Source organism: Orcinus orca, chromosome 21, assembly GCF_937001465.1.
Source record: "Orcinus orca chromosome 21, mOrcOrc1.1, whole genome shotgun sequence".
Classification (NCBI taxonomy): Eukaryota; Metazoa; Chordata; class Mammalia; order Artiodactyla; family Delphinidae; genus Orcinus; species Orcinus orca.
Window position 1 is genome coordinate 25,801,684 of NC_064579.1, and position 26,404 is coordinate 25,828,087.

Sequence of the window (26,404 nt, forward strand, 5' to 3'; positions counted from 1 at the left end):
CAGATTGTTACTCTCTATTATTTTATGAAAAACATGATGCTGTCAAGCATGTTTTCTGGAGGAGTCTTTATTAAAGGAAAGAAGCCATTGCCAGGAAGTGATTCTCCTCCACTTCTGAAGAAAATGTTCAAGAGCGGCCTGTAATCTATCCAGCCTCCAGCAAAACTGAGACCTAGAAAAGCTAAGTATTCTTAGTTTATCGCTGAAGATGACAACCTCTTTCCCATCTCAGCTGTACAGTCATCGCAGGTCAGATCCAGAGTCAGGCTCTGTGCCTCTGAAAGTGGACGGACAGTCCATAGGGTGTATTTTCAAATTCATGTAATGGATATGCAAACTGAAGGTGAACTAGAAACAGGAAAAAAAACTGCATTGTTCAGAAACTTTGTGCAATCTCAAGCATTTTGAATAAGCTCCAAATTCAAAAATAATTATAAAGGGGTGAAAGTGCCTAAAGTTAATAGAATACAAGCAAAATAAAATAGGTATTTCAAGGGATAGAAACATGGATGGTATTCTGGGTTTAGTTTGGTTTTGTTACCTTTCCTTGACAATTAGTTCTTACAGTAAGATTTGAAATTGTACCATGCGTTTTAAATGTATTTCATTAAGACAGTTACTAAAATCTATTATGAAATATTTTACTTAATTTTAACTAGGTTAGGTGAAATATTATAACACATTTGAAATCATTTTGCAAATTGTGTTGTGCTATACTAAGGTAATCTAATCAATATTTGTTTCGTCATCATGCCAGATAATCGAAGCGTTATTGCATCTTTGTCTTAGAAGTATCACATTTAACTGTCAAAAGAAAAAACTTTAATATTTTTATTAAATAATTTCATTCTAAATACACGGATACCCTCAAATTCTTAAATATTAAGAAAAAGTGCAACTCAGATGTTTTGGTGCTGAAAGCAGTGGTACGAGCAGTGTGTGGAGCCGGGCGGAGGTGGCAGAGACTCACCTTGATAGACAAAGTGGAAACCCCGTGCAGGCGCCCCACTCTTCGCGCTGAATCGGAGCAGAATCTGATTGGATGTGGCCAAAGGCAACGTCTCACCTGGAGGGAAAAACAGACAGAGATAACACGCAGGATCCATTCAGTGCACGGCCTGTGGTGGACAATGTTTGGGAAAGTAATCATTAACTTGGAATTGCACTTTTACTTTTTGAACTTTCATAAAACTTTGCTTTGGCGTGTAGAACCCAAACACATTGTTTCTACAAAGATTTAAAAACTCTATTCTTGCCTTGACATTCCATTAAAATGTTGTTTTCATCGTGATCTCCTTTATGCTTCTTTTGAAGAAAGCACTGATATAGGCCAATTAGCTGATAATGTGGGAAATAGAAGCGGGTGAATCATTGACTCAGAATCAACTTTGACAGTTACTTGCTAGGATTTTACTCAGAATTAAGAAAATGTCTCAGAATCCAAAGCTGATTTTAAAAAAAATAAAGAACTCAGAAAAACAAAAAAAAACACAAACCTGTGAAATGTATTTTTCAGCTCTTAATGTGCAGGAATGGTCTCAAGTACTCTGAGCGGCGTGTGAATCGCTTAAGCTTTTCAGAGGTGAATTTGTCAGGATGTATCAGTATTTTAAATGTGTATCTTCTGATGCATTTCTGGACATTACATCATTGGACATTGGTCTTAACAGGACATACGTCTTAAGATCTGTGGTTAGTAATACTGAGAAACTGGAAATAACCGAATCTTAGCCTTGGTTGATCACAGGCTGTGACGCAGGAGTATGGCTTGATGTTGTGTTGGTAAATGATGACAATGTAGCAGTGGTACGAACGAGGGCCATGACATCCATGAGGGGTTGGGGTAAATAAACTCCTTCATTAACCCATCTGAATACTATTCAGCAAATGGTGTTTGGTGTATATTCATATTTGTTGATAGGAAAGACCTCTACATGTGATTTTAAATGAATGTATGGGATAAAAATTAAATTGTGAAAAATATCCCATGTTTTATGAAGTTCCACGTATGTTTACATGCATATATAGGGGCACACGTGAATGCATGTATGTGTATACACATCTGCACCTTTATAGACGTGTGACTGTGGTGCATCTCCACATGTATGCATGTAAAAGTTTGGAATGAGTCAGACCAAAATGTCAATAGTGTTTCTCTTCAGGAAGATTACGACACTTAGAATAGAAAGCAAAGTAACAAGATAGTTTATTACCCCTTTTTTCTGATATTTTTATTTTTCACTGAGATGGATATTATATTTTCCACAATCTTAGTAAGCAAAATGATAAAGACAGGTGATTTTATATGTGGGATAAAAATGCATTTGAAATTTTACATTGAAAATTAGATTTTACTGAACAAGCAAGCAAGTTCAAAGATGATTAAATTTCTCCTTCACAAATGAAAATAAAAATAGACGAGTTTAAAATTAATTACCCTGGCTGTGTAACTAGAATTAAAGACAAAATTCATTGAAAGTTTACCTGAATGAGACCCAGAGAGTGAACTGAGAAGTCTGGCCTGAGGGTGCGTTCCATCAAACAGTTCTGTCAAGTCATTCAGTGCTGTCTGGAAATAGGCAAACTGCCCAAATACCACTGAAAACAGAGGGGGTGGGTCGGCACAAAATGCTTTCTTAAAATGAAAGAAATGAAAATGGTGATCATACTGTTTATTGATACCTCCCAAATATCATGATCCTAAGAATCCTGTAAAAAAAATTAGCTTATTTTCTCTGCTTTCTAGAAGTTTTCTGTTGCTTAAACAATTTTATTTTGCTTCTTGATCTTTTGGTACTTAATAAAAGGAATAAAATTACTGTTCCATGTACAGTTTGAACATTAAAAGAAGACTGTTTTTCTTATAATACTATGTTAGGATAGTAGAAGAATAACCATAAGGTGGTCCTATTTCTTTAAGAGTAATTAATGACATTTTATTCAGTGAACAGTAGGTATGGAATCAAGATACCCATTGGTTTTTAAAGCATGCAATTAGTTGGGGAATTTAAAATTCTTCACCTATGATTATGACAGTGCCAAATTCATATGAACTCACTACAATTTATACACGATTCAGCAACATATTATAGCAATTTCTGACTTGTTTTACTCTACAGTTTATATATCTTACAGGTTATGTAAATTTCAAGAACACACTTCCTCCAAGTAAAACATTGCAAGTATTTTACTACTTCAAATTTAATCATTTTTATATACAAATGGATAACATACAGGGCCTTTACAGTATTTAGAAAAACTTGTGATTTAGTCTCCATTTACAAGCAACAATCAACAATTATCTATGTGAAAGGTTTAAACTCAAATCATTCTAAATCATTCTGAACAAGAAATGGAGGTGTGTGTATCAGTTATACATGAAAGAATTAATCTATGTGTAAGCAAAATGGAGGAAAATCTAACTATAGCAGCTGGTGTGTATTTATATTATATTTTATTACATTATATCATATCATATATTATATGTGGCATATATTCTATTACATATATGTATTACATACAGTGCACATATACATGCATGTATAATATATTACACATATATGTAAGAGAATATATGCATATATATATATATATATATATATATATATATATATAGTACTTTAAGATTTTATAATCTCCTAGAGAAGCACAATTAAAGGAAGCATGTGAGCAAGGTGAATTTCCCAGTGGCTGAAGTGCTCTGAACACAGGCGCTAGAAAGAGGGACAGAACTTTCTTCTGGATCCCATGAGGGAGGCTCCTGCGTGCACAGCCCTCCCTTCACTGTTCCCCCACCTCAACATTCAGTCTTCATCTTGCTTGAGTCTCGTTTGTAGGAGAAAAGTGAATCTCACACACGTAATTCCTACCTTCTTTTCAAGAAATGCTTAGAAAGCATAAGCTTTATAGTGGACACTAAGAATGAAGGGCCGATCAAGATAGAAACTTTGTCCCAGGAACATCACATGCTAAGGTCTGCGGTAGTTGCCACAACAAATACAGAGGCAGAGTGTGGGTGTCGGGAAGGAAGAAGGGCCTGAACAGCAGACGGCTGCCAAGGGCCACAGCTGGTCAAGGAAGGCTGTTCCTGCAGCTGGAAGACAGGGGATGAGAAAGTGCAGGCGAAGGGCGTGGGCGGTGTAGGGAGGGAGGGGTGGTTTCCAGCTGTGGAGACAATGGTGTTTCCTGGGGGAGAGAGCATTCCAGCTTCAGCCTTAACGAATGTGAAAGGAAACCCTTTTTGTGTAAGAATGGGACACAAGGGGTTACTTCAGCAAGCGAACAAAAGGAGCAGTATTTGGCAGGCGAACGTCTGCTTTGCTAACACTCAGTGGATAAAGGGGGCGGGGGAGGGACGGGGGGGGGGGGGGGGGGGGCGGGGGAGCAAGGCCACACAGCCTGAGACTTCAGAGCCCCGAAGGCCAGGAAACGCGTGGATTTTGCTCTGGGGGCAAGAGGAGTGAGTGAAAACGTTTATCAAGGTGTTTTCATGATCAGATTTTTGTTTTAGAAAGGATACTCTGGTGACGCTTTTGGATGAAAATAGGGAGGAAATTAGGATAACTGATGACCTGTCTTCCATGACACTTCCAACTTGTGTAAGAAGCCCCTTCCCACAATAGGGACAGTCACCCCATCCCATAATATTTGCTGGGCATCTCAGGCACCCAAACAGTATTTTACTCATCTTAGCACTTATCACAATCATTGAATTAATTGTTAACTGGTCGATTCACTTCTAAGAGTAAGGAAGAGGGGAAAAAAATAATAGATAAGGTAGTATAGGTTTTTACTAAGGATCCTTTATAACTATTTTATTCCAGACTAAAGTTTTCTGCCCAGATAGAATATGATAAATTTATGCCATTAAACCTTTCATATTGGGAAATTATTATCAATATTTAGGAGTATAACTTTTTTCTGCTGAAAAGTCATAATTGTGTTGTGACAACTCAATAAAATTTTATAATGAACTAAAATCATAAACTCTGGCTGCTACATTCTATTGTGATAATTATATTTTGTCAAGTATCCATGAATAAATATAAAAGGAATATTCATGGGAAAGTAACTGGAGGAATGTTGTTGGGAATTTAGGCGAAAAAATGTATTAACTGAGGCTAAATAAGGGACTTTAGAGGCATTGGTCCAGCATAAAGAGTGAAAGTCTAGGACTTATTCTAAGTTTTACTGTCCATTTTTTTATAACAAAATAAATATTTTGAAGCTCAGTCTTTCAGTTTTTAAATGAGATTGATATTTTCCATTTGCTCATAAGGTGGACCCACTCTCTGCCTTTTGGGAAGCTGGTCCTTCTGCCTCTGCCTTGGTTTCCGTGTTCACATCCATCACTCTCCCAAGTCCCAGGCACATATCATGGCAGGATGATACAAGGAAAGCCTTGCCTGAAAACTCAACCATCCTTGAGAACTGGCGGAAAGCAGAAGCTAAACGATTTGGCTTAAGAGACTAAGCAAGTTGCGTCACACAGTTCACGAAGAGCCCGTGATCTAAAATACCAAATGCTGAAATAAGTGCTTGGGGGGAGCTTTTCATTTGATTTTAAGAAGCCTGTGATTAATATAAGTTCGTAGAAATCATTTGTCTCCCATATGCAAGTTTCTTAAGCAGAAATTAACTTTCTTGTCATATAATTGTATTTTTAAAATGTTTTCCCTCAAACAGAATCTAACCTTAGAATTTTTATCTGTTTTATTTCTTTGAGTGGATGGCTGCTATTTTGAGTATATAGAAGAAAACCTTGACTATGTTGGGTTCTAAATTTTACTGTTGGGAAAAAGGAACTATTCCATAAAATTATAAAAGCTACTATCTGGTTGACTCCAGGAAAGAATCTAACACAAAAATATTTTCCTGGTCAAGAGTGAGAGGGAAGAATTGGGGATCCGATGTTGAGTAAACCACCAGGAAACCACCAGAGAAGGATCTTCTAGAAATGAAGCCATCCCAGAAAACTGGCTCAGGTTGGAAGCAAAGTTTAGGAGGGAAACCAGGATGCCAAGTTTGGAGGGGTCAGATAGGACTCTGCCTGCTTTTACATCTCCTGTCACTCAAAGGTGTGTTCACTGATCCAGTGATTTCCAGCATAATCAATAACCAAATATATGTGCCAATACCCCACAGGCTGATCAGTGTTCCCCTGGCTCACATGTGAGGCTGCAATCCTCCTCTACACACTAAACAACCAAAGGAGAAATGCTTTTTTCTAACAAAAATAAGAACAAAGGCACATTTATTCTCTCTGATTATTCTGGATCAGAATCCGAGAAGGAAATTGAAGAATTTTATATCACACTGATAAAAGAATTGTAGTGGATCTTGTATAAGACATGTTTGGAAAACCTGTTACTTTAAGTCATCTTCTTTTATATTATTTTATTATACCAAGAGCTGGGATATTTGTTTATAAAATTATGGAAATATTAACACCGAAAGAGATATGACGGTGAATTAAAAATAAGAAGAAAATCTTACCAAATTCCTTTGGTACCGTTATGGAATAGAGGCAGATCTGACCAGCTGTATAATTGTGAGGGTAGTTGGGTGACAAGACCACCCCTTCTGATCCAGTGTACTGGCCTCCACAGGGGGCTGAAACAGACCAACGGAGAATTACATGCTATGCATAACCACATGGCAAGTGACAAGTGACAAGTGACCTAAAAATGAAAGCACTGAACAAATGAGCATGATTATTCAAAAACTTAACAAAATATCACGGTTAAAATCTGATCTTACATTGCTATCAAAAGTAAAATAAAAAGAAAAACAAAGACTGACCAGGTGAGAATAAAAGTAATTCAACTTAAGAGGAAGACCTAATATTATTTTTAAGGACGTTCTCAGACATGCTAAAACAATAATGAAAACAGTTGTCATGATAATAAAAACAGGTCCGATAAAGAAAAATTCTTAAGTTATCAATACGTCAAAAGCCTACCAGAACTTTCTGGTTGATATCAACCATCATATTAACTTAAGAGATACAAAGATTATTTCAGTTTTCTATTGTCTTTATATTACTGTGGGACTAAAAAAAAGTAATGTTTACTTTTAGTTCTTTTTGTGTTTTCATCGTAGATTCAGCTCAAGAGTGACATGTATAGTTACTAGTGGGTGTGGGGTCTCTTCCTATAAGTTCCATTGAAAGCTGAAGGAACCCAAAACTACAAAGTCAGGGCAGGTACATTGATGAGGTGTTATATGAACAGTTCAGAGAGAGAGGGAGTGTGTGTGTGTGTGTTTATTTTCCCTCTGATCATCTTGTTACTCTCAGCATTGCTCTTGCTGAGAAAATAGAAAAATACTGTAGCTTGAATATTCAAAATACTATTGTTAAACATCTTAAAATAGACTTTCAACTAAATCCCAGTTTCGGGATTAAATTGCGAATACTTCAATTCCTCATATTTTTACTTAAAAAGAGGCCCACGTCTGCTCATCTGCTTAGGACACTATTTATCCACTGAAGTGACGCCAACTGCCCCTCAGCTGTGCCCTTTGTGTCCTGACTGCATGCCTTCTTATCCTAGATACATCTTCTCTGATCTGAATTCAGAATTATTTTTCAGTATTTCAGAAAGTTCATATTTCTATAGCTTACTTCTTCTTAATGTGACAGTTTTCAAGCATTAAAAAGGATAGAAATCGGGGATAACGTGTCAAATCTTCTGAATGTTAAGGAGCACATTGTTAAGTCCTAATTGATGGATGGGACTTTCTCCAGGATTAATAAAGCTGCGCAGAATGCTGATGCTAGTGTCAAAGCACCTCAATGATGACTTGGCAGGAGACTTCCCAGGTCCAGCTTTATGCAGCTGGAAAACTGAAGTCATACTCTAAAAGTCAAAGGAAGACCGCTTAAATACCTGACAGTTATAATCTATTTATGATCAACTACTAGAGATCTCCCTTAACTAAGCTAAGAGCAGCCTTCATGCTGATGTCTTAACTCATAATAATTTTATCACCCTAAAACACTCACCATGGCTTTTTTAAAAATCTTAAATAGAAAAAAAAATTTTTCACTTTTAGATAGAGGAAATTTCTGTAAGTTAAATTTCAAAGCTCAAGGTTTTCAGTGAAACGCTGGGAGCCTCATTCCACCAGTTCAGATATACCACTTAATTTTAAGAAAATTAGCCATATAAATTCAACCAGGTTATTTCAGAACTATAATTTTTCTTAAACACTCAAAAGTTCAAATTTTTAAAAATAAGTACAAATGAAGAATGGAAATCTATTTTCTTTTAGACATATAAAATTTAAGCATATCATTTTGCAAATATCCCTTTTCTATTAAAAAGTTTATCTATTTCAAAGTTTAAACAACAAGCATAAATGAAAAGTGGAAATAAATCTTCACTGAGCTAATATTTTGATGCCCAAATGATCAAACAGAAATCTTATATCTACTGATATATTTGTTCAAGTATAACTACAAAAATTTATTTTGTTAATGGGTAGGATGAAAGATCATTACTTTATGATAATAGAAAACACTAAAAAATAAAAAGGATAAAATGAAAGAAAACAAACATGGCATTTTAGGTCCTCTGCTACCTTGATAAACTGTGCTATGCTTATACATTTTTCCCCAGATTTAAAGACAAGCACGCAAACTGCATAACATACTACAAACACAACCAAACATTTGTGAAATTGAGAAAAATATGTAGAGAATTTTCATTTAATTCTTAACAATTACTCTGTCCATGTTACTGTGTTAACCTGAGAAACAGGCATGGTCTTTCTCATGTTAGAAATTCTTTTATATTAATGTGATAAGAGAAGGAAAACAAATATGCTGTTACTCTTTGGTAATTAATGTATTAAACAGGTCATTTCCTAAATGAAAAAAGATTTGCAACAGTATTCATTGCAGATGGTAACAAGAAACTGACTCATCCATTTGGTTAATTGGAGTATATGTCTCATATATAAAGGCAACAAAATACAATCACATTTGAATGTAAACCAAAAACAACATAAGTAAATAAAAGCCATTCTGACCCATGAAAGAGACTCCAGGCTGTTTCCATTTCTGTTCTAATTCAACAGGAAACCTCAATGAACAAAAAAATGTAGGCAATAGAAAGAAAAATTATATCATGAATTTAAAACAAACTAGCCCAAAATACATCCCTTAATATATGAACTATCAAAATGTTTAAAATATAACAACATTCGCTTAGTTTAACTGGTGATCTGAGTGACCCACAGGCATTAATTCAGCACAAAAGGTGCTGTTCTCCTTGAGATATCCAAAATAAACTACGGGAGAGGACATTTCTGTTTAATGATTTGGAATTTTTAGTTTTATTTAAATTGAAATAAATAACTTAAGGAAAAACCAGTGTTGTATGTTTTATGCACATAAATGTGATGACTGGTTAACAGAAACTATGCTTGAGTTCACGGGTCTTCAGATACGGAAAAAAAATCTCTAATTTAAAATTAGATTATTTATCTGTTGCCTAATTTTGACCTCATTTTTCTCGTTTAACCTATGGCTAAAGAATTTATCATCATCCCCCATAAGTTCAAAGTATGTTTGAATTTAATACAGTGTGCACTTTTAAGGATGCCATTTTGAGGTGACTCTAGTGAACGTACGAGGACACTCTTCTAACCCCCAGAGAGGAGCGCTGTGATGCCGCTGACTCAAAGCTTACTGTAACGTTTACACAGACATTAAAGTCATCATCTGGACGCCCCACACAGCCACGTGGGCCCTTCACCATTCTCCCCTCACATGAACCTCCTGGAATCCGAGAAGCAGCAATAATTATTTCTCTGAGTTTATTGTTAGAGGATAAAATATGTAAGACTAGGAAGACTTCAATTTTCACTGGAAATTGTTTTGGCTATTCCCTGATTTATTCATTTCCTCTGAAAACGTGTGTGAAGTTCCCTGTCTGCGCCAACCTTGAGTACTGCAGGGCTGGAGGACTGGGTTCCTGAACAGAAAAGCTCTCAGGGTCATAAGACAAACCCAGAAACACAGACAGGCCAGAGCAACCCAGGGCATCAGGTCTGTTCGCCTGTGTTGTTTGCTCGGATTTTTCACGTACTAATTTTCTGAAACACCACTTTGGTCGGGAGTTACAAGCATCAGAGCCATCCTAAGGAAAAGATCTTTATTTCATCAGTTCAGTGTATCTAACTAAACCAGTCCTTGAGTTCATCCTAAAGTAAACTTGGAATCAATTTTTCTGTCACAAAACACAGGATTTTACTGTCTCCTTTTTAAGGTGTATCACAGAGTCTGGAGTTTTGTCTGTGGAGGGTCCCACGAAGCTACCCACCAGACACAGAACCTGGAGGACAGCCCAGAAGTCTGTGTTCAGACCCCTCCTCTCAGCGACCCCCCAAGGGCAACTGCAACCTGACTTCTGTCACTGTAGGATGGCACTGCCTGTTCCTGAAGGTTGACCTTACCCTCTAATAGGTGCTTTTATTAATTTAATGTACATGAGGAATTACCAACTGTTGGTATTTGTGGGGAAATGACACATCCTTATATATGTAATATATGTATATGTATGTGTATATATGGAGAGAGAGAGAGGCAGAGACAGAGAGACAGACAGAGACACAGACAGAGGGAGGTACACACACACACACACACACACAGAAAGGCAGAGAAATAGAGAAAGACAGAGAGCAAGAGGGAGACAGACAGAGACAGAGACAGAAGCAGAGAGACAGAGGCCACCTAGAGACTGGTAATTCGCATCTCTCATACACAAAAACAGCAATTAGAAATGCCAAACGATCTAAGTGAGAGAAAAATATCTCCCCTTCCAGAAAGCTGTGAGAATGGCTAATCCACTGGGTAAATTAAACAACCAAGGAAGGTCAAGTTCTTATCTCACGTTGCTCTGCGGGGTTTCCCCACCAGTGAGGAGGGGATACAGGACTGAAGTGCAAACTGTCTCCAAAATGAGAGTGCAAATTCCAGAGGGAAGTTATCCCTGAAGGAAACACCGGTTCCATACGTACCATTGCAGGAGGGCAAGACCCGGTTCCAGGCGGGTTTTCCATCCGCTCCGATCACACATGTGATGGAAGACGGGTCAGCGATCTTGTAGCCAGAGTCACACTGGTACGTGACAGTTGAGCCAAGTTTGAAGTCCGTCCCAATCCTTGTCCCATTCATTATGTTTCCAGGGTCAAAACAGGCTTCCCGTGGTTTCTCTGGGGAAGACATGAATGTAAACTCCATGATGGCAGGAATTTTATTTTATTTTTTTGTTGTCGGTTGTTTATATTTTTAGTACCTAGAACAGTGTCCAGCATATAAAATATGCTCCAAAAAATTGATTGACTAATTGACCAAGTTGTCAATTAATGTTCAAGTTAATAATTATCATAGAAAAATAGAAAAAACTCCTTTCAATAAAATTATTTCTTATTTTTCAAATGACAGTTCACTACAGAATTGCTGTTGAGGTTGACTTCCTGACTTTTGTACTTAATTCATGCAATCACAGCACATTTTAGGAAGAGATGGGAGAACTGGGCTTCTCAAAAGGAAATTGATTTAATTCATGTAAATTAAGAGTGATTTCTCATGCTGGTGAGATAATCGTGGAAAGAAGTTCTGATCTTTTACCACTCTCACTAAGTCAATGAAGCCACACGTAGCTGGAAAGCACATTTCGTGATCCATAAGTGTCAAGCCCTGTGTCTGGGATGTAGTAATTGCTCAACACAGTTCTATTCTAATTCTAACAACTGCTCAAAGGAATTGAGGGCATGTTATGTATCGGGCGCTGAGCTGGGTACACTGCATGTTTTTCATTCAAATCTTCACTCCACCTCTGCAACGTGAGGAGGATCTGTGGCCCCATTCTACATTTTGAGAATCTGAAGCTCAAGAGCGGTTAAATAACTTTCACAAAAACACACTGCAAAGATCTGTCCAGCTGTGGGGGCCACTAAAGGAGGCGTTTGCTAAAAGCCTCTTTTTCCCAGATATAAATACAAAGCTCTCTTCTTTCTTTCTCACAGTCCTGTAGCTGTGTGGGTAGTGCCACTTATGTCCTGGTAGCATTAACACTGTAAATGTCATATTTCAGCAGACCTTCCAAATGTCTCTAAATCACGTATCTACATCTCCTTCTGCTGTGTGCAATTCCATCATCTGAATTGCTTTCTGTTTGTGCTTGTCAACATCCTTCCCACCATCAGCAAAGCCCCTTGTAACGTCAGAAGGCTCTGAATTGAATTTTACAGAGCTTCAAGGGATCAATATAGATGTTATACTGACATGTTTTTCTTCATGTTTTTGGCCTAAAGTTAAGAAAATGCTATTTGTCATGAATGTGCTATTCATGAATGGGGTTATTAATATCAATATAGGCTCGAGGATAACTTGAATGGATAAAATAAATATGTTTCAGTTCTTTCTATTTGGGTTGACAATCTTTGCCCCAGGGTTAAGCAAACACATAAAAAATCTCTGGAAAGTATAAATGGAAGCCTGCATTTTACCTTTTTGGGGGTTGTGATCAATGTGGATTATGTTCCTTTTTAAGCATTTTCCCTTCCTGAGTGTCTACTTATGGCCAATGAGTAAATCCACACAGTAGTGTTGGGAAGAAGATGCTCCTGGGAGATTGTGGCAGGTGAGCCAGTGAAGAGTAAAAATGCAATGAGCTCTGAAAACTACATCCTACATCCTCTCAGGAATGGATAACAAACAGTGGAAGAGGGAAAAGCACAAACTGTGACGTCCTGCAGGACGGAGAAGAGGCCTGTTTCACTGTATTTATTCAATATCTCTCATTATATTTTTAATGACTTATGTGTCAACATCAGCCAAGCAGAGATCTCTCTGGCAACTGTTGGCCTAATTATTATAACCAGCTATTAGAATATTTTATTTACATACTTTGGTTAAAGTGCAACATAAATATATAAACATTACACTATCACGTGTATCGGACATGCTATATTACCATATATATCGTATATCATCCATCATATATTACCATATGTATCATATACCATCTGTAATATATATTATCATACATCATATGTATCATATGCCATGTATAATATATTAATTATCATATATATCATGAGTATATTATATCATATATATCAATTGTGGAAACCCCTCCAGGTCCTCTATTTTTGCTCTGGTTAGAGACTCACAGCAATAGTTGTGTACTGTGCTGGGACCAACACTCTCTAAACACTTTACTGAAAACCAATTTGGATATTTCAAGGAGTAGGGGACATTCTGATAATTCTTTAACGCTGCCTTAGATCGTTTATTTTAAGCAAATAAGGGACGAATAAATAAAACTGTGGGCATGAGAACAGTCCTTCCATCGGATGTCGTTTACTCTGTCATCCAACAGAATGTATCGAGTGTCTAATAAATACAAGCACTGGTCTAGGGCATATATTTTTCTCCTATAAAATGATGGAGAAAGGGCTTCCTTGGTGGCACAGAGGTTAAGAATCCGCCTGCCAATGCAGGGAACATGGGTTCGAGCCCTGGTCCGGGAAGATCCTACATGCTGCAGAGCAACTAAGCCCATGTGCCACAACTACTGAGCCTGTGCTCTAGAGCTCACGAACCACAACTACTGAAGCCCGTGCGCCACAACTACTGAGCCTGTGCTCTAGAGCCTGCAAGCCACAAATACTGAGCCCACGAGCCAGAACTATTGAAGCCCGTGCGCCTAGAACCCATGCTCTGCAACGAGAAGCCACCGCAGTGAGAAGTCTATGTACTGCAATGAAGAGTAGCCCCTGCTCGCCACAACTAGAGAAAGCCTGCACACAGCAACGAAGACCCAACACAGCCAAAAATAAAAAATAAAATAACTAAAATTATATTTAAAAAAATGATAGAGAAAAAAATACATGCCTGTTGCCTGTCAGCCTTTTTAATCACTTTTTGTTATAAGTGTCTGTTGGTTTAGTGTACTGTTTGGTTAAATACCACTCCCACGATTTTCTGCTCTGTGTTGCAAATTGAGACCTCTGATGGCCAGTTTTTCTTCATTTCTCCAAATGCACTGCATCGAAGCTTTTACTTGCATTTACTCAGTTGTCAGTTCAGGATGTTTGGTGATAACTCATGGCACACTTTTTGCTTACACGTTGTCACATTTCCCAATGAGATGACTTCATTACATGGTGTGCTCTGCCCTGGTTCCTGTTGGTTCCGCTTATGGACGCCTCCCAGAACGCCTGTGCCAAAGCTGCCGGGCCCCTGGGGTCACTCGGCAGGACTGCCCCGTGGCTCCTTCTGGTCAAGCCCAAGAGCTGGGTCTGCTCCCTGCTTCCCTCACCATATGGGGCCTTGTACTTGCTGGATGCTGTTTCATTGCTGTGTCCTTCCTTGTTTTCTGATGATTTTTTTTCACAGGCTCCACTGGAGAACTTTTAAAGCGTGAGAGCTCTAGCGCCCATTTAGAAGGCTCTGCTGGTCCCCAAAGAACCAGACCAAAGAGGCAGCCCTGTCCCCCTATCATGAGGGACGCAAGTTCTACTGCATTTACTCACTCATCTGCAGATTCTCTTACCCTAGGATGCCCTGGGGAATACAAGGTGATGACAGGTGTACAGTCTTTTTTTTTTCATTGAAGTATAATTGATTTACAATATTATATTAGTCACAGTTGTACAGCATAGTGATTTAGTATTTTTAAAGATTATACTCCATTATAAGTTATTACAAGATAATGGCTGTAATTTCCTGTGCTGTAGAAAATATCCTTGTTGTTATCTATTTTATACATAGTAGTTTGTATCTGTTAATCCCATACCCCTAATTTGTCCCTCTCCCCCTTCCTTCTCCCCTTTGGTAACTATAAGTCTGTTTTCTGTAAGTTTGTCTGTGAGTCTGTTTTTGTTTTGCATGTACATTCACTTGCATTATTTTTAGAGTCCACATACAAGTGATGTTACACAACATCTGTCTTTCACTGTCTGACTTATTTCACTAAGCATAATTTTTCTGGGTCCGTTCATGTTTCTGCAAATGGCAGAATTTAATTCTTTTTTATGGTTGAGTAGTAGTCCATTGCTGGCTCATATGGCAACTCTAGTTTTAGTTTTTTGAGGACCCTCCATACTGTTCTCCATAGTGGCTGCACCAATTTACATTCCCACCAACAGTGTAGGAGGGTTCCCTTTTCTCTACATCCTCGCCAACATTTGTTATTTGTAGACTTTTTCATGATGGCCATTCTGACCAGAGTGACATTATACCTCATTGTTGTTTGGATTTGCATTTCTCTAACAATTAACAGTGCTGAAAATCTTCTCATGTGCCTGTTAGACATCTGTATGTCTTTCTTTTTGGAAAAATGTCTCTTCAGGTCTTCTGTCCATTTTTTATTGCATTGTTTGCTTTCTTGGTATTGAGTTGTATGAGCTGTTTATATATTTTAGATATTAACCCCATGTTGGTCTCATCATTTGCAAATATTCTCTCCCATTCCTTACAGTTTTATATTTAGATGAAACGTGTGATTTTTTACTCATTACAGAATGGGCGTTGTCATGGTGACATGCACTTCAATGAGTTCTTATTAATACAGAAACTGTCTAATGATATGGCAAATACTTAAAAGTACTGCTGTTAATTATTCGTGAACATTAATGGATCCCATCCAAAAAGCACAGCAACTCCTTCAATTGCTGAATTGTTTAAATTTTTTTAAATTGTATATTGTACTAAAGATCAGTAAATTTTTAGATTTCGGTGTTTTTGAGGAAGTAGGTTAATTTCCTACTTAAAAACAATATCAAGAAATACAAGTCCATTAAAGGGTTAACACAGATGAAACATACCCTATATTTTATTTTATAATTCTAGTAACTAATAACTAACTCAAAAGTTTAAATAAATGTATATATTTTCATTTTTTTATAAAGCACTCACTACTGTCAATTAATATTTTGATAAATCCTTTTCTCTGATTCTTTGTAATATACCCCGTGTTTTCCTTGTTCACATGAGAAACAGATTTGTAAAAAAAAAAAAAAATTTATATATATATATATATATATTTTTTTTTTTCTTTTTTTTTTTTTTTTTGCGGTACGTAGGCCTCTCACTGTTGTGGCCTCTCCCGTTGCAGAGCACAGGCTCCAGACGCGCAGGCTCAGCGGCCATGGCTCATGGGCCCAGCTGCTCCGCGGCATGTGGGATCTTCCCGGACCGGGGCACAAACCCGCGTCCCCTGCATCGGCAGGTGGACTCTCAACCACTGCACCACCAGGGAAGCCCTGAAAAAAATATATATTTATTTTCATGAACCCAACAGCAAAATGCTTAGGTTGGGGTGATCTTTGTGAGTCTGTTTGTTTTCTCTGGATGCTAGTGACAGGGGGTGGTGGATCCCAAAGAAGTGGGAGTCACTCATGAGGTGACCAAAGAAGAAAGCGCTGACCAGGATCAGTGCTTGCTCCCCATCAAACCAACCACCATGGGTGGTCAGGACGGGGAATGGCAATCGATATTTTACATCCTGAAAAATATTGAGATAAAACTAAGCTATTTATCAGGAATTCCTTGGCAGTCCGTCCAGTGGTTAGGACTCCATGCTTTCACTGTTGAGGGCTCGGATTCATTCCTTGGTTGGGGACCTAAGATCCTGCAAGCCAGAAAAACCCCAAAAAACAAAAACCAAACTAAGCTATTTATGTACTTAAATTGAGTCATCCTGAAGAAACAAATTAAGATAGTAAAACACATATTAAAATAATTCTTAAATACTCAAATTATTTATTGCACAAACCATAATTTATCTTTAAATGGCTATGAATTTGGAAAAAGAAATCTCCCTCCCCCCTTTTCTTTTCTTTCAGCTAAGGTAGAAATGCGTGTTGGAAATTTCTTCTCCACTGGCGAGATCGACCCTGTTCCCCAGATGATTGAGAGAGATGTCAGAATATTATGCATTGAACAGATAGGCAAGACTTTATAAATAAATGCTTACGATTAAAGAAATCTCAATACAAGTCACTTTCCTCACAAGTTAAGCTGGTCACAGTACCTTTAAATTCAATGGCGAACCCCGACAAGCCCACAGAAGCATCACTTCGAAATGCCAGAAAGAGACTATTTCCACTACTCTCAATTCTTTCTGGGGCTTGAGAGCCCTGGAAACTTCCAATGAGAGGGCTGTTGGAATCCTCTCCTTCATAGATATGTAGGAAATCATAGCTGGGCTCCATGTTGAAACTAAAAGGAAAGAATATTAATTAGATTATGCACCTAATATATGTGTCTCTTATCCTCCAGACTATAAAGTCTCTGAGAGCACACAGTGATTTTATTTGCCTTTGTAAAATAATTTTTAAAAATTCGGACAATCCAAAAGTTAAATATAATAATAATCAAAATGGCAATAAATAACAATTATAACAAATACTATTAGTATTTTATACAATCACCAACATCTTCAATACAGTATGATTTTGAAGATAATCTGAAAGAAAATGAACCCTTATAATATAGATATAGTATGTCTTCCCTATAACCATGATATTTCTAATGAAATGCAGTTTGAAAGAATAGGGTTCAGAAGGGATGCATTCCCACTGGTATTTGATTTTTATGTGAATATTTTTAGTTTTAATAACATATATCCTTGATGTTACTGACAATTCTTAAAGTTAAAAAATAGTTTTGTTTGAGTTTACTTTTAAAATTGTAATTGCTTCTATTTGCTTAGATAATTTGGCCAATAATAGCAGTCCCTACAGTGGTACAAAGTATGGAAGTCAACTGTTTCACATCATTTCACCTTGACTGGATATTCCAATTTTCTCTTCCCCTCTCCCTCCTGCTCTTTCCCACTCTCTCTACTTCTCTGTCTCTGTCTCTCCTTATGTAAATACCCTAATAATTTCCAAAGTCTAACAATTAACTCCCAAAGCTCTCAAGTGGGATGCAGCTTTAAATGTCTCTGCCATTTATGATGAGAAGGATGATGATAGTCTGGGAACTTTAAAAATATACCTCCTCTCAAGTGACAGACTGAACTTCATTTACATGTCCAAGATCTCAGTGGGATCAGAATAAACAAACACACTAGACAGAGGTATTGACGTAATCCATTCTGACTTGCCCTCCTATGTCCCTTCATCTCTAAATCAGGGCCTTTGGGGTCTTTAACGTGGACCGATCCACACGGCTTCCACTCTCTTTCCTTTCCCTTGACAGCATATTTGTATACAGGGATGGAGAGAGTCAGGAGGTTTTATAATCACGAACATGTGCTGTTGTTTAAGTGACTTTAGTGTATCTGGATATTCAAGGGATAAAACGTGAACCCAAGGTCTTTCCAGAAGCTGCCCACTGCATTCTGAAGGATGTAGCACGGGGGACCACCAAGGACCCGACGTTAGTATGACATCTGGACCTGCATCGCGCCACCCCATTTCCTGTCAAGGTGCCCTCGCTCCCATGTGAGGTCCTGAACACATTTATTCAAGGAATTTGTCAGAGGTTTCAGAGTCTGTTTATCTGACAAGTTCCCTGAAGTTGGAAATGAAGAAAAAGTAAAAGACTTGAGTGACTAAAGAGTGAGAAAAGAGGCTGAGAGGAACTGCATCAACCAAACAGAATTTGGTTGGAATAACAATTTTTTTGGAATAGTTTGCAAGGATGTTATTAGACTCTGGTCATGCTGTACCCCTGATAATTGGCATAACTAATTATTACGATAGATTATTTTTGAACATGGAAGTACGGTCAGGCACAAACAAACATATTCTAACTACCCTCTCCTTTTGGATGTGCTGTCACACACACATAGAAGTCTGAAGTGATATTTACAATTAATGACAGTCCCTTTGGTTAAACCCTGTCTTATTTCTACCTATACCAGATGCACAGATCTACAAGCCCCAATAATAGGCCAAAGTCTGGCCATGCTTTTAAACCAAATTTAATTTGAGTTCCAATGTGTGAGTTGCATCAGCCCCACAGTCTATAGAAGCCTGTGATAAAACACTCCTCCCTGAAGACCCCTCAAGTACCAGGGTGAGCCTTGAAGCTCATATGTACTCCAGGTCATGTCATTCTTTGCCTTCCCTGTTAGTAATGCCGGGCTCCCCTTCCCTCTCCACACCTGACTGCAGTCACACTCTTTAAACAGTGCATCCTGGGAAGGCTGTATCAACACCAGCTTCTTTGACTGGGTCCTTGAGCATCCTTGTTCCCATCTGGTACTTCTGGCTTCCTCCTTCTTTCTACTAAGTAGATCTAGGAGCTGAGGTCCCAGGAAAACTCCCACCTGAGCACACACAAGTTGTCCATTCCTTAGAACATGTCACAGGTATGTGATTTTCTGTGACACCGGGTCAGCTAATGATTCCAAACTCTTAGAGTCGGAAGAAAACTTGAAGATTTTCTAGGTCAACCTTCTTCCAGGGAAGTGCACAAAATTAAGTGAGAAAACTTCTTGTGTAAAACTGCCTTATATATTATATACTATTATGAATTGCACTTTGGGAACCTTGATAATGAGTCACCGTGACCCAAGGGAAGGTAGGAAACTCCTACAAAAAGGCTCTGTGTTCTCTAAAAGGCTTTAATTGTTAATTTACTTTTAATCTCCTGGTAGCAGAGGTGTCTCCTGGTTTTAAGGAAGGCACTACTAGAATTTAGCATTAACAAAACCCATAAAGATATTCAAAAATATAACCAGCAAATGTTCACAGCTTTTGTATAATAGCTGAGTGGCATAATAAGGTATTCATCATTTGGTAAATTTATAGCAGCTTGAGTAAATTCAGGAAATGATGGCTTATTAAACTACTTAAAATTCAGAATCACAGAGGTTTAAAATTATACTGACTCATATCTCATCAGGAGGAGAAAGTGAAGGAAGATAAGCAAAACCAGGCCTGAAATATTGATGCAAACATCTCAAGAAAAGAAACTTGTTCAACTGACAGATAAATAAATCTAATCAGACCACTTTGCCTTGGGGAGCTAAGAGACCAATAGGACAGTATATAGAACCACTTCTCTTTTAAAATACCACTTCATTTAGTTCAAAAATCAAAATGTGAATTTGGAAAAGATCATGGGATTTAGAAAAATTCAATTATTTATACCATATATTTATAATGTGAGAGTTCTATGGAATTTATATTTATAATATAATATTATATTATGATTTGAACTTTTACCATTTAGTGTAGCAGAAAGAAGTTAGCATTTTTTTTTAAATGTTTATTAAATCAGACTTTACAGTAATAAAATTTGGGGAACTTTTGTTTTCAGAGTTCTACCAAGTCTTGACTATCTTAATGATAATAACAATACTACCTTTGTGAATGGCAGACAGGATGTACTATGGAAATGAATTAGCACTCACGCATTAAGAGAAATATAATACATCAATGAGAAATTATACTAAGTATATCTATAGCACTTTATTATCACTTTTCTTTGAAAATTCTGTAAATTAAGCCCTCTCATGTGGAACACACTGTGTGCAAGGTAGTATTTAAAAGCAATTCTTGCCACATCATGTGTATTCTAATGCAAGTAGAATGCTAAAAAGCAAAATAATCTATTTCCATTTTTGTCATGCAGCTTGATGTAGTACCTGTTAGACACAAGACCTCAGGCTTTGCTAGATGTAAAACTGAAGACCCCTGAAGGGATAAATGAAGTAATCTTTAGGTATGACATTTAAAGTCTCATTAGGGACTTCCCTGGTGGTGCAGTGGTAAAGAATCCGCCTGCCAGTGCAGGGGACACAGGTTCGAGCCCTGGTCTGGGAAGATCCCACATGTCACAGAACAACTAAGCCCATGCACCACAACTACTGAACCCATGCACCTAGAGCACACAAGCCACAACTACTGAGCCCGCATGCCTAGAGCCTGTGCTCTGCAACAAGAGAAGCCACCGCAATGAGAAGCCCGCGCACTGCCCCTGCTCGCCACAACTAGAGAAAGCCCACATGCAGCAACAAAGACCCAACACAGCCAAAAATAAATAAATAAATAAGTCCAGAGGAGCTTCACAGGAGAATTCTATCAAACAGTTAGAGAAGAGCTAACACCTATCCTTCTCAAACTCTTCCTCATTCTACGAGGCCACCATCACCCTGATACCAAAACCAGACAAAGATGTCACAAAGAAAGAAAACTACAGGCCAATATCACTGATAAACATAGATGCAAAAATCCTCAACAAAATACTAGCAAACAGAATCCAACAGCACATTAAAAGGATCATACACCATGATCAAGTGGGGTTTATCCCAGGAATGCAAGGATTCTTCAATATATGGAAATCAATCAATGTGATAAACCATATTAACAAATTGAAGAAAAACCATATGATCATCTCAACAGATGCAAAGAAAGCTTTCGACAAAATTCAACACCCATTTATGATAAAAACCCTCCAGAAAGTAGGCATAGAAGGAACTCATCTCAACATAATAAAGGCCATATATGACAAACCCACAGCCAACATCGTCCTCAATGGTGAAAAACTGAAACCATTTCCACTAAGATCAGGAACAAGACAAGGTTGCCCACTCTCACCACTATTATTTAACATAGTTTTGGAAGTTTTAGCCACAGCAATCAGAGAAGAAAAAGAAATAAAAGGAATCCAAAGTGGAAAAGAAGAAGTAAAGCTGCCACTGTTTGCAGATGACATGATACTATACATAGAGAATCCTAAAGATGCTACCAGAAAACTACTAGAGCAAATCAATGAATTTGGTAAAGTTTCAGGAAACAAAATTAAAGCACAGAAATCTCTTGCACTCTTATACACTAATGACGAAAAATCTGAAAGTGAAATTAAGAAAACACTCCCATTTACCACTGCAACAAAAAGAATAAAATATCTAGGAATAAACCTACCTAAGGAGACAAAAGACCTGTATGCAGAAAATTATGACACTGATGAAAGAAATTAAAGATGATACAAATAGATGAAGAGATATACCGTGTTCTTGGATTGGAAGACTCAACACTGTGAAAATGACTACACTACCCAAAGCAATCTACAGATTCAATGTAATCCCTATCAAAGTACCACTGGCATTTTTCACAGAACTAGAACAAAAAATTTCACAATCTGTATGGAAACACAAAAGACCCCGAATAGCCAAAGCAATCTTGAGAAAGAAAAACGGAGCTGGAGGAATCAGGCTCCCTGACTTCAGACTATATTACAAAGCTACAGTAATCAAGAAAGTATGGTACTGGCACAAAAACAGAAATATAGATCAGTGGAACAGGAGAGAAAGCCCAAAGATAAACCCACGCACATATGGTCACCTTATCTTTGATAAAGGAGGCAAGAATATACAGTGGAGAAAAGACAGCCTCTTCAATAAGTGGTGCTGGGAAAACTGGACAGCTACAGGTAAAAGAATGAAATTAGAACACTCCCTAACACCATACACAAAAATAAACTCAAAATGGATTAAAGACCTAAATGTAAGGCCAGACACTATCAAACTCTTAGAGGAAAACATAGGCAGAACCCTCTATGACATAAATCACAGCAAGATCCTTTTAAAAACAAAAATAAACAAAAGGGACCTAATGAAACTTAAAAGCTTTTGCACAGCAAAGGAAAACATATGACAAAAAGACAACCCTCAGAATGGGAGAAAATATTTGCAAATGAAGCAACTGACAAAGGATTAATCTCCAAAATTTACAAGCAGCTCATGCAGCTCAATATCAAAGAAACAAACAACCCAATCCAAAAATGGGCAGAAGACCTAAATAGACATTTCTCCAAAGAAGATATACAGATTGCCAACAAACACATGAAAGAACGCTCAACATCATTAATCATTAGAGAAATGCAAATCGAAACTACAGTGAGATATCATCTCACACCAGTCAGAACGGCCATCATCAAACATCTACAAACAATAAATGCTAGAGAGGGTGTGGAGAAAAGGGAACCCTCTTGCACTGTTGGTGGGAATGTAAATTGATACAGCCACTATGGAGAACAGTATGGAGATTCCTTAAAAAATTAAAAATAGGGCTTCCTTGGTGGCACAGTGGTTGAGAGTCCGCCTGCCGATGCAGGGGACACGGGTTCGTGTCCTGGTCCGGGAAGATACCACATGCCGCGGAGCGGCTGGGCCCATGAGCCATGGCTGCTGAGCTTGTGCGTCTGGAGCCTATGCTCCGCAACGGGAGAGGCCACAACAGTGAGAGGCCTACGTACCGCAAAAAAAAAAAAAAAACATTAAAAATAGAACTACCATACGACTCAGCAATCCCACTACTGGGCATATACCCTGAGAAAATCATAATTCAAAGAGTCATGTACCAAAATGTTCACTGCAGCTCTATTTACAATAGCCAGGACATGGAAGCAACCTAAGTGTCCATCAATAGATGAATGGATAAAGAAGACATGGCACATATATACAATGGAATATTACTCAGCCATATAAAGAAAGGAAATTGAGTTATTTGTAGTGAGATGGATGGACATAGAGTCTGTCATATAGAGTGAAGTAAGTCAGAAAGAGAGAAACAAATACCATATGTTAACAAATATATATGGTATCTTAAAAAAAAAAAGGTCATGAAGAACCTAGGGGCAAGACGGGAATAAAGACACAGACCTACTAGAGAACGGACTTGAGGATATGGGTAGGGGGAAGGGTAAGCTGGGACAAAGTGAGAGAGTGGCATGGACATATATACACTACCAAATGTAAAATAGCTAGCTAGTGGGAAGCAGCCGCGTAGCACAGGGAGATCAGCTCAGTGCTTTGTGACCACCTAGAGGGGTGGGATAGGGAGGGTGGGAGGGAGGGAGACGCAAGAGGGAAGACATATGGGGACATATGTATATGTATAATGGATTCACTTTGTTATAAAGCAGAAACTAACGCATCATTGTAAAGTAATTATACTCCAATAAAGATGTAAAAAAAAATATGTAAGTCCTACTTAAAAGAGGTATTCCATAAGAGATGGTACCTTTTGAATATCAAGGCGATGACGAAGTCTGGGTTCACCTTTATTCTCCAGTCACACTCTTTCCCGGGAGGATAGGGCTGCGGGTAGTTGGGGGACAGGATGACACCGGCCGGGCCAGTCAGATTCCCACCACAGGCCGCTGTTACAGGAGAGGAAGGTTCAGGGGAGAGAAGGGTGCTGGTCAGCGTGAAAGGAGACGGCACAGGGTTCATCGAAGACACTGCGTACTGGCTTATTAAACAACTACCCAGAGGAAATTTTAAGACCCAGAAGGTCTGTACATGTTTTTATGTGATTGTTACCAAATTTTATATAATATTCCACTCCATTTTTAAGGAGGATTTTCAATGCTGACAAATGAAATTTACTTCCTTTAATTTTAAACTTTACCCAGTTAAACTGAACAGATTACCTGAATCCTCCACACTATAAATATATGAAAACAAACTGCACAGGAAAAAAAAAATCCCCATGAATATCATTTTATGGTTATGTCAATTCTTTGGTCATTTCTTATGGTTTACAAAGTCATTGCTTACTTATTCTAAAAAGTTTGCTTCCAGTGGCATAATGATCATCCGTCTTCTGTTCACTCTTGTAACTCTAAGCCTAGCACAGTTTTTGATCATAAGTATGCAGGAAATATTTGTTGAATAAATGAATACGTGTTATTTCGTATATTTCTCACAGTCCTCTGCTATACGTAGGGCTCGGATATCTTCCCCACATTTCAAAATAACAAAACTAACAGGTAAAGTTTCGGTGATATCTGCGGATAGATGACCAAGAGGAGGCTGAGCAGGAACTTAAACCCCTAAAAATATTATTTCATCACACTATTTAGAAGGTTACTATCAGGAAGAAGCACTTCAGATGACAGTAATAAATTTAGTTTGTTTCTGCAGTCATTAATTTTTAATTACATGTGTTTACATTTGTATTAGTTAAGGCAACGATTATATAGTTTATTGTTGTTAACAGGCAAGACAGTCTTCATTCTTGAACCTGAAAATGTTTAGGACTGCTTTATTTAGTAGATAATGTTCCTGTTAGAGCTTCCATGCTGTGGAAGGTACTAAAACAATGCAAAATTCACATTAATATGCTAGGTTTAAGGTTCTTCATAGCAAATATTGTGAATTGGTTTCAAGTCGTTCTTAAAAAATCACTCTGATTAAATTATACTGTTCCCTCTAAACTGCATACCTTATTTCACTTCATTGATCATGTATATATTCAGGGAAAAAAATAAGTAGAGAAGGAAATATGCTAATGGCTGATATTTTCCACACACATACACAAGGACTTTTTTGAAAATAAGATGAAGATTACACACTTTATAATTTTCTGATATGGATGTGTCTTTAAATACTCACTTAACATTCCTGAAAACTTAACTTTCCATAAGAAAAAATATAACAAATCCCAAGACTCTTTGTTATAACTTCCGTCTCATCTAAGGCAAACTCTGAGTAATATCACAGGAAATATTTATAATAAATTCTTACAGATATACTCTCAAGAGCAATACGATATAACTTTCTTCAAAATGATTAAAACCACATTTTCCATAGTATGCAGTTTTATTTTAATAAACGATGTGGAGACAATCGGCTAAGTGGCTCTCACAGGACGTGGCCTCCCCCGGAACCGCATAGGTGCTGACAGCCTGGAGTATGAGAAGCCTGGACAAGCAGCAGAGGCGGCGCTGAGGTGGGGACAGAGGTACCTGAGGGCCGCAGGTTATGCTACTCCGCTCAGGTTTTAAAAGAAGAAACATGACAGATTCAGGACACCGGGTACAAGGGTACCACCAGCAGGAAGAGTTCAGGGATGAGACTCAAATATTAATTGAAAAGAAACAAAGGGCAGATCCTGTCTTATTCATAATGGTCCCAGGTGGCATTTTCAAATGAGGTTATTTAAAGGCTTAAAGTGGAATTAAGGAGGACCGTCTTGCTGGGTTTGTTCTCTCTTTGGTGGGGAATTCTTCATTTTAGCTTCATCAGGTTTTCATTAGAAAGCTTGCAAACTGTTTTGGATAGGATTACATTTAGTACAAAATGCAATTCAGACACTCTAGAAATTCTCCAGAGGGAATGGACATAGAGACAAAATCCACAAACTCATATCAATCCACAGTTCCTTATTTGAAACCCTTAGGGTGGACCCTCCTGACATACACGGTAGCACGTTCATCCACTAAGGTTTGCAGCGGTGCTGTTTAACTAGACACATTACTATTTCCACACCAGAACATTTCAATGTTCACACCATTAAGTGGGGTAAATAGCCACAAAACAGTTACCCTGTCGATCGGGGCAGGATGGTGCCGCCAAATAAGTTTTTGCAAACTCGGAATGCATTTTTGCTTTGCAGAGCTCTTTAGAATTTGAACTTGGAC

General features: G+C 37.9%; 1 protein-coding gene across 2 annotated transcripts in view; it reads right to left on the reverse strand.

The window, feature by feature from the left end:
- The window catches only part of CSMD1 (CUB and Sushi multiple domains 1), a 1,746,885-nt gene that overhangs the window by 186,962 nt on the left and 1,533,519 nt on the right, over positions 1 to 26,404 (reverse strand). For both annotated transcript variants that reach the window (XM_049704254.1, XM_049704253.1), the window contains exons 28-33: positions 24,001 to 24,139; positions 17,052 to 17,239; positions 11,026 to 11,220; positions 6,496 to 6,612; positions 2,485 to 2,598; positions 971 to 1,066 (exon numbers count right to left, since the gene is read on the reverse strand). In XM_049704254.1, the coding sequence (XP_049560211.1) occupies positions 971 to 1,066; positions 2,485 to 2,598; positions 6,496 to 6,612; positions 11,026 to 11,220; positions 17,052 to 17,239; positions 24,001 to 24,139 (849 nt within the window). The remainder of the gene's footprint in view (positions 1 to 970; positions 1,067 to 2,484; positions 2,599 to 6,495; positions 6,613 to 11,025; positions 11,221 to 17,051; positions 17,240 to 24,000; positions 24,140 to 26,404) is intronic.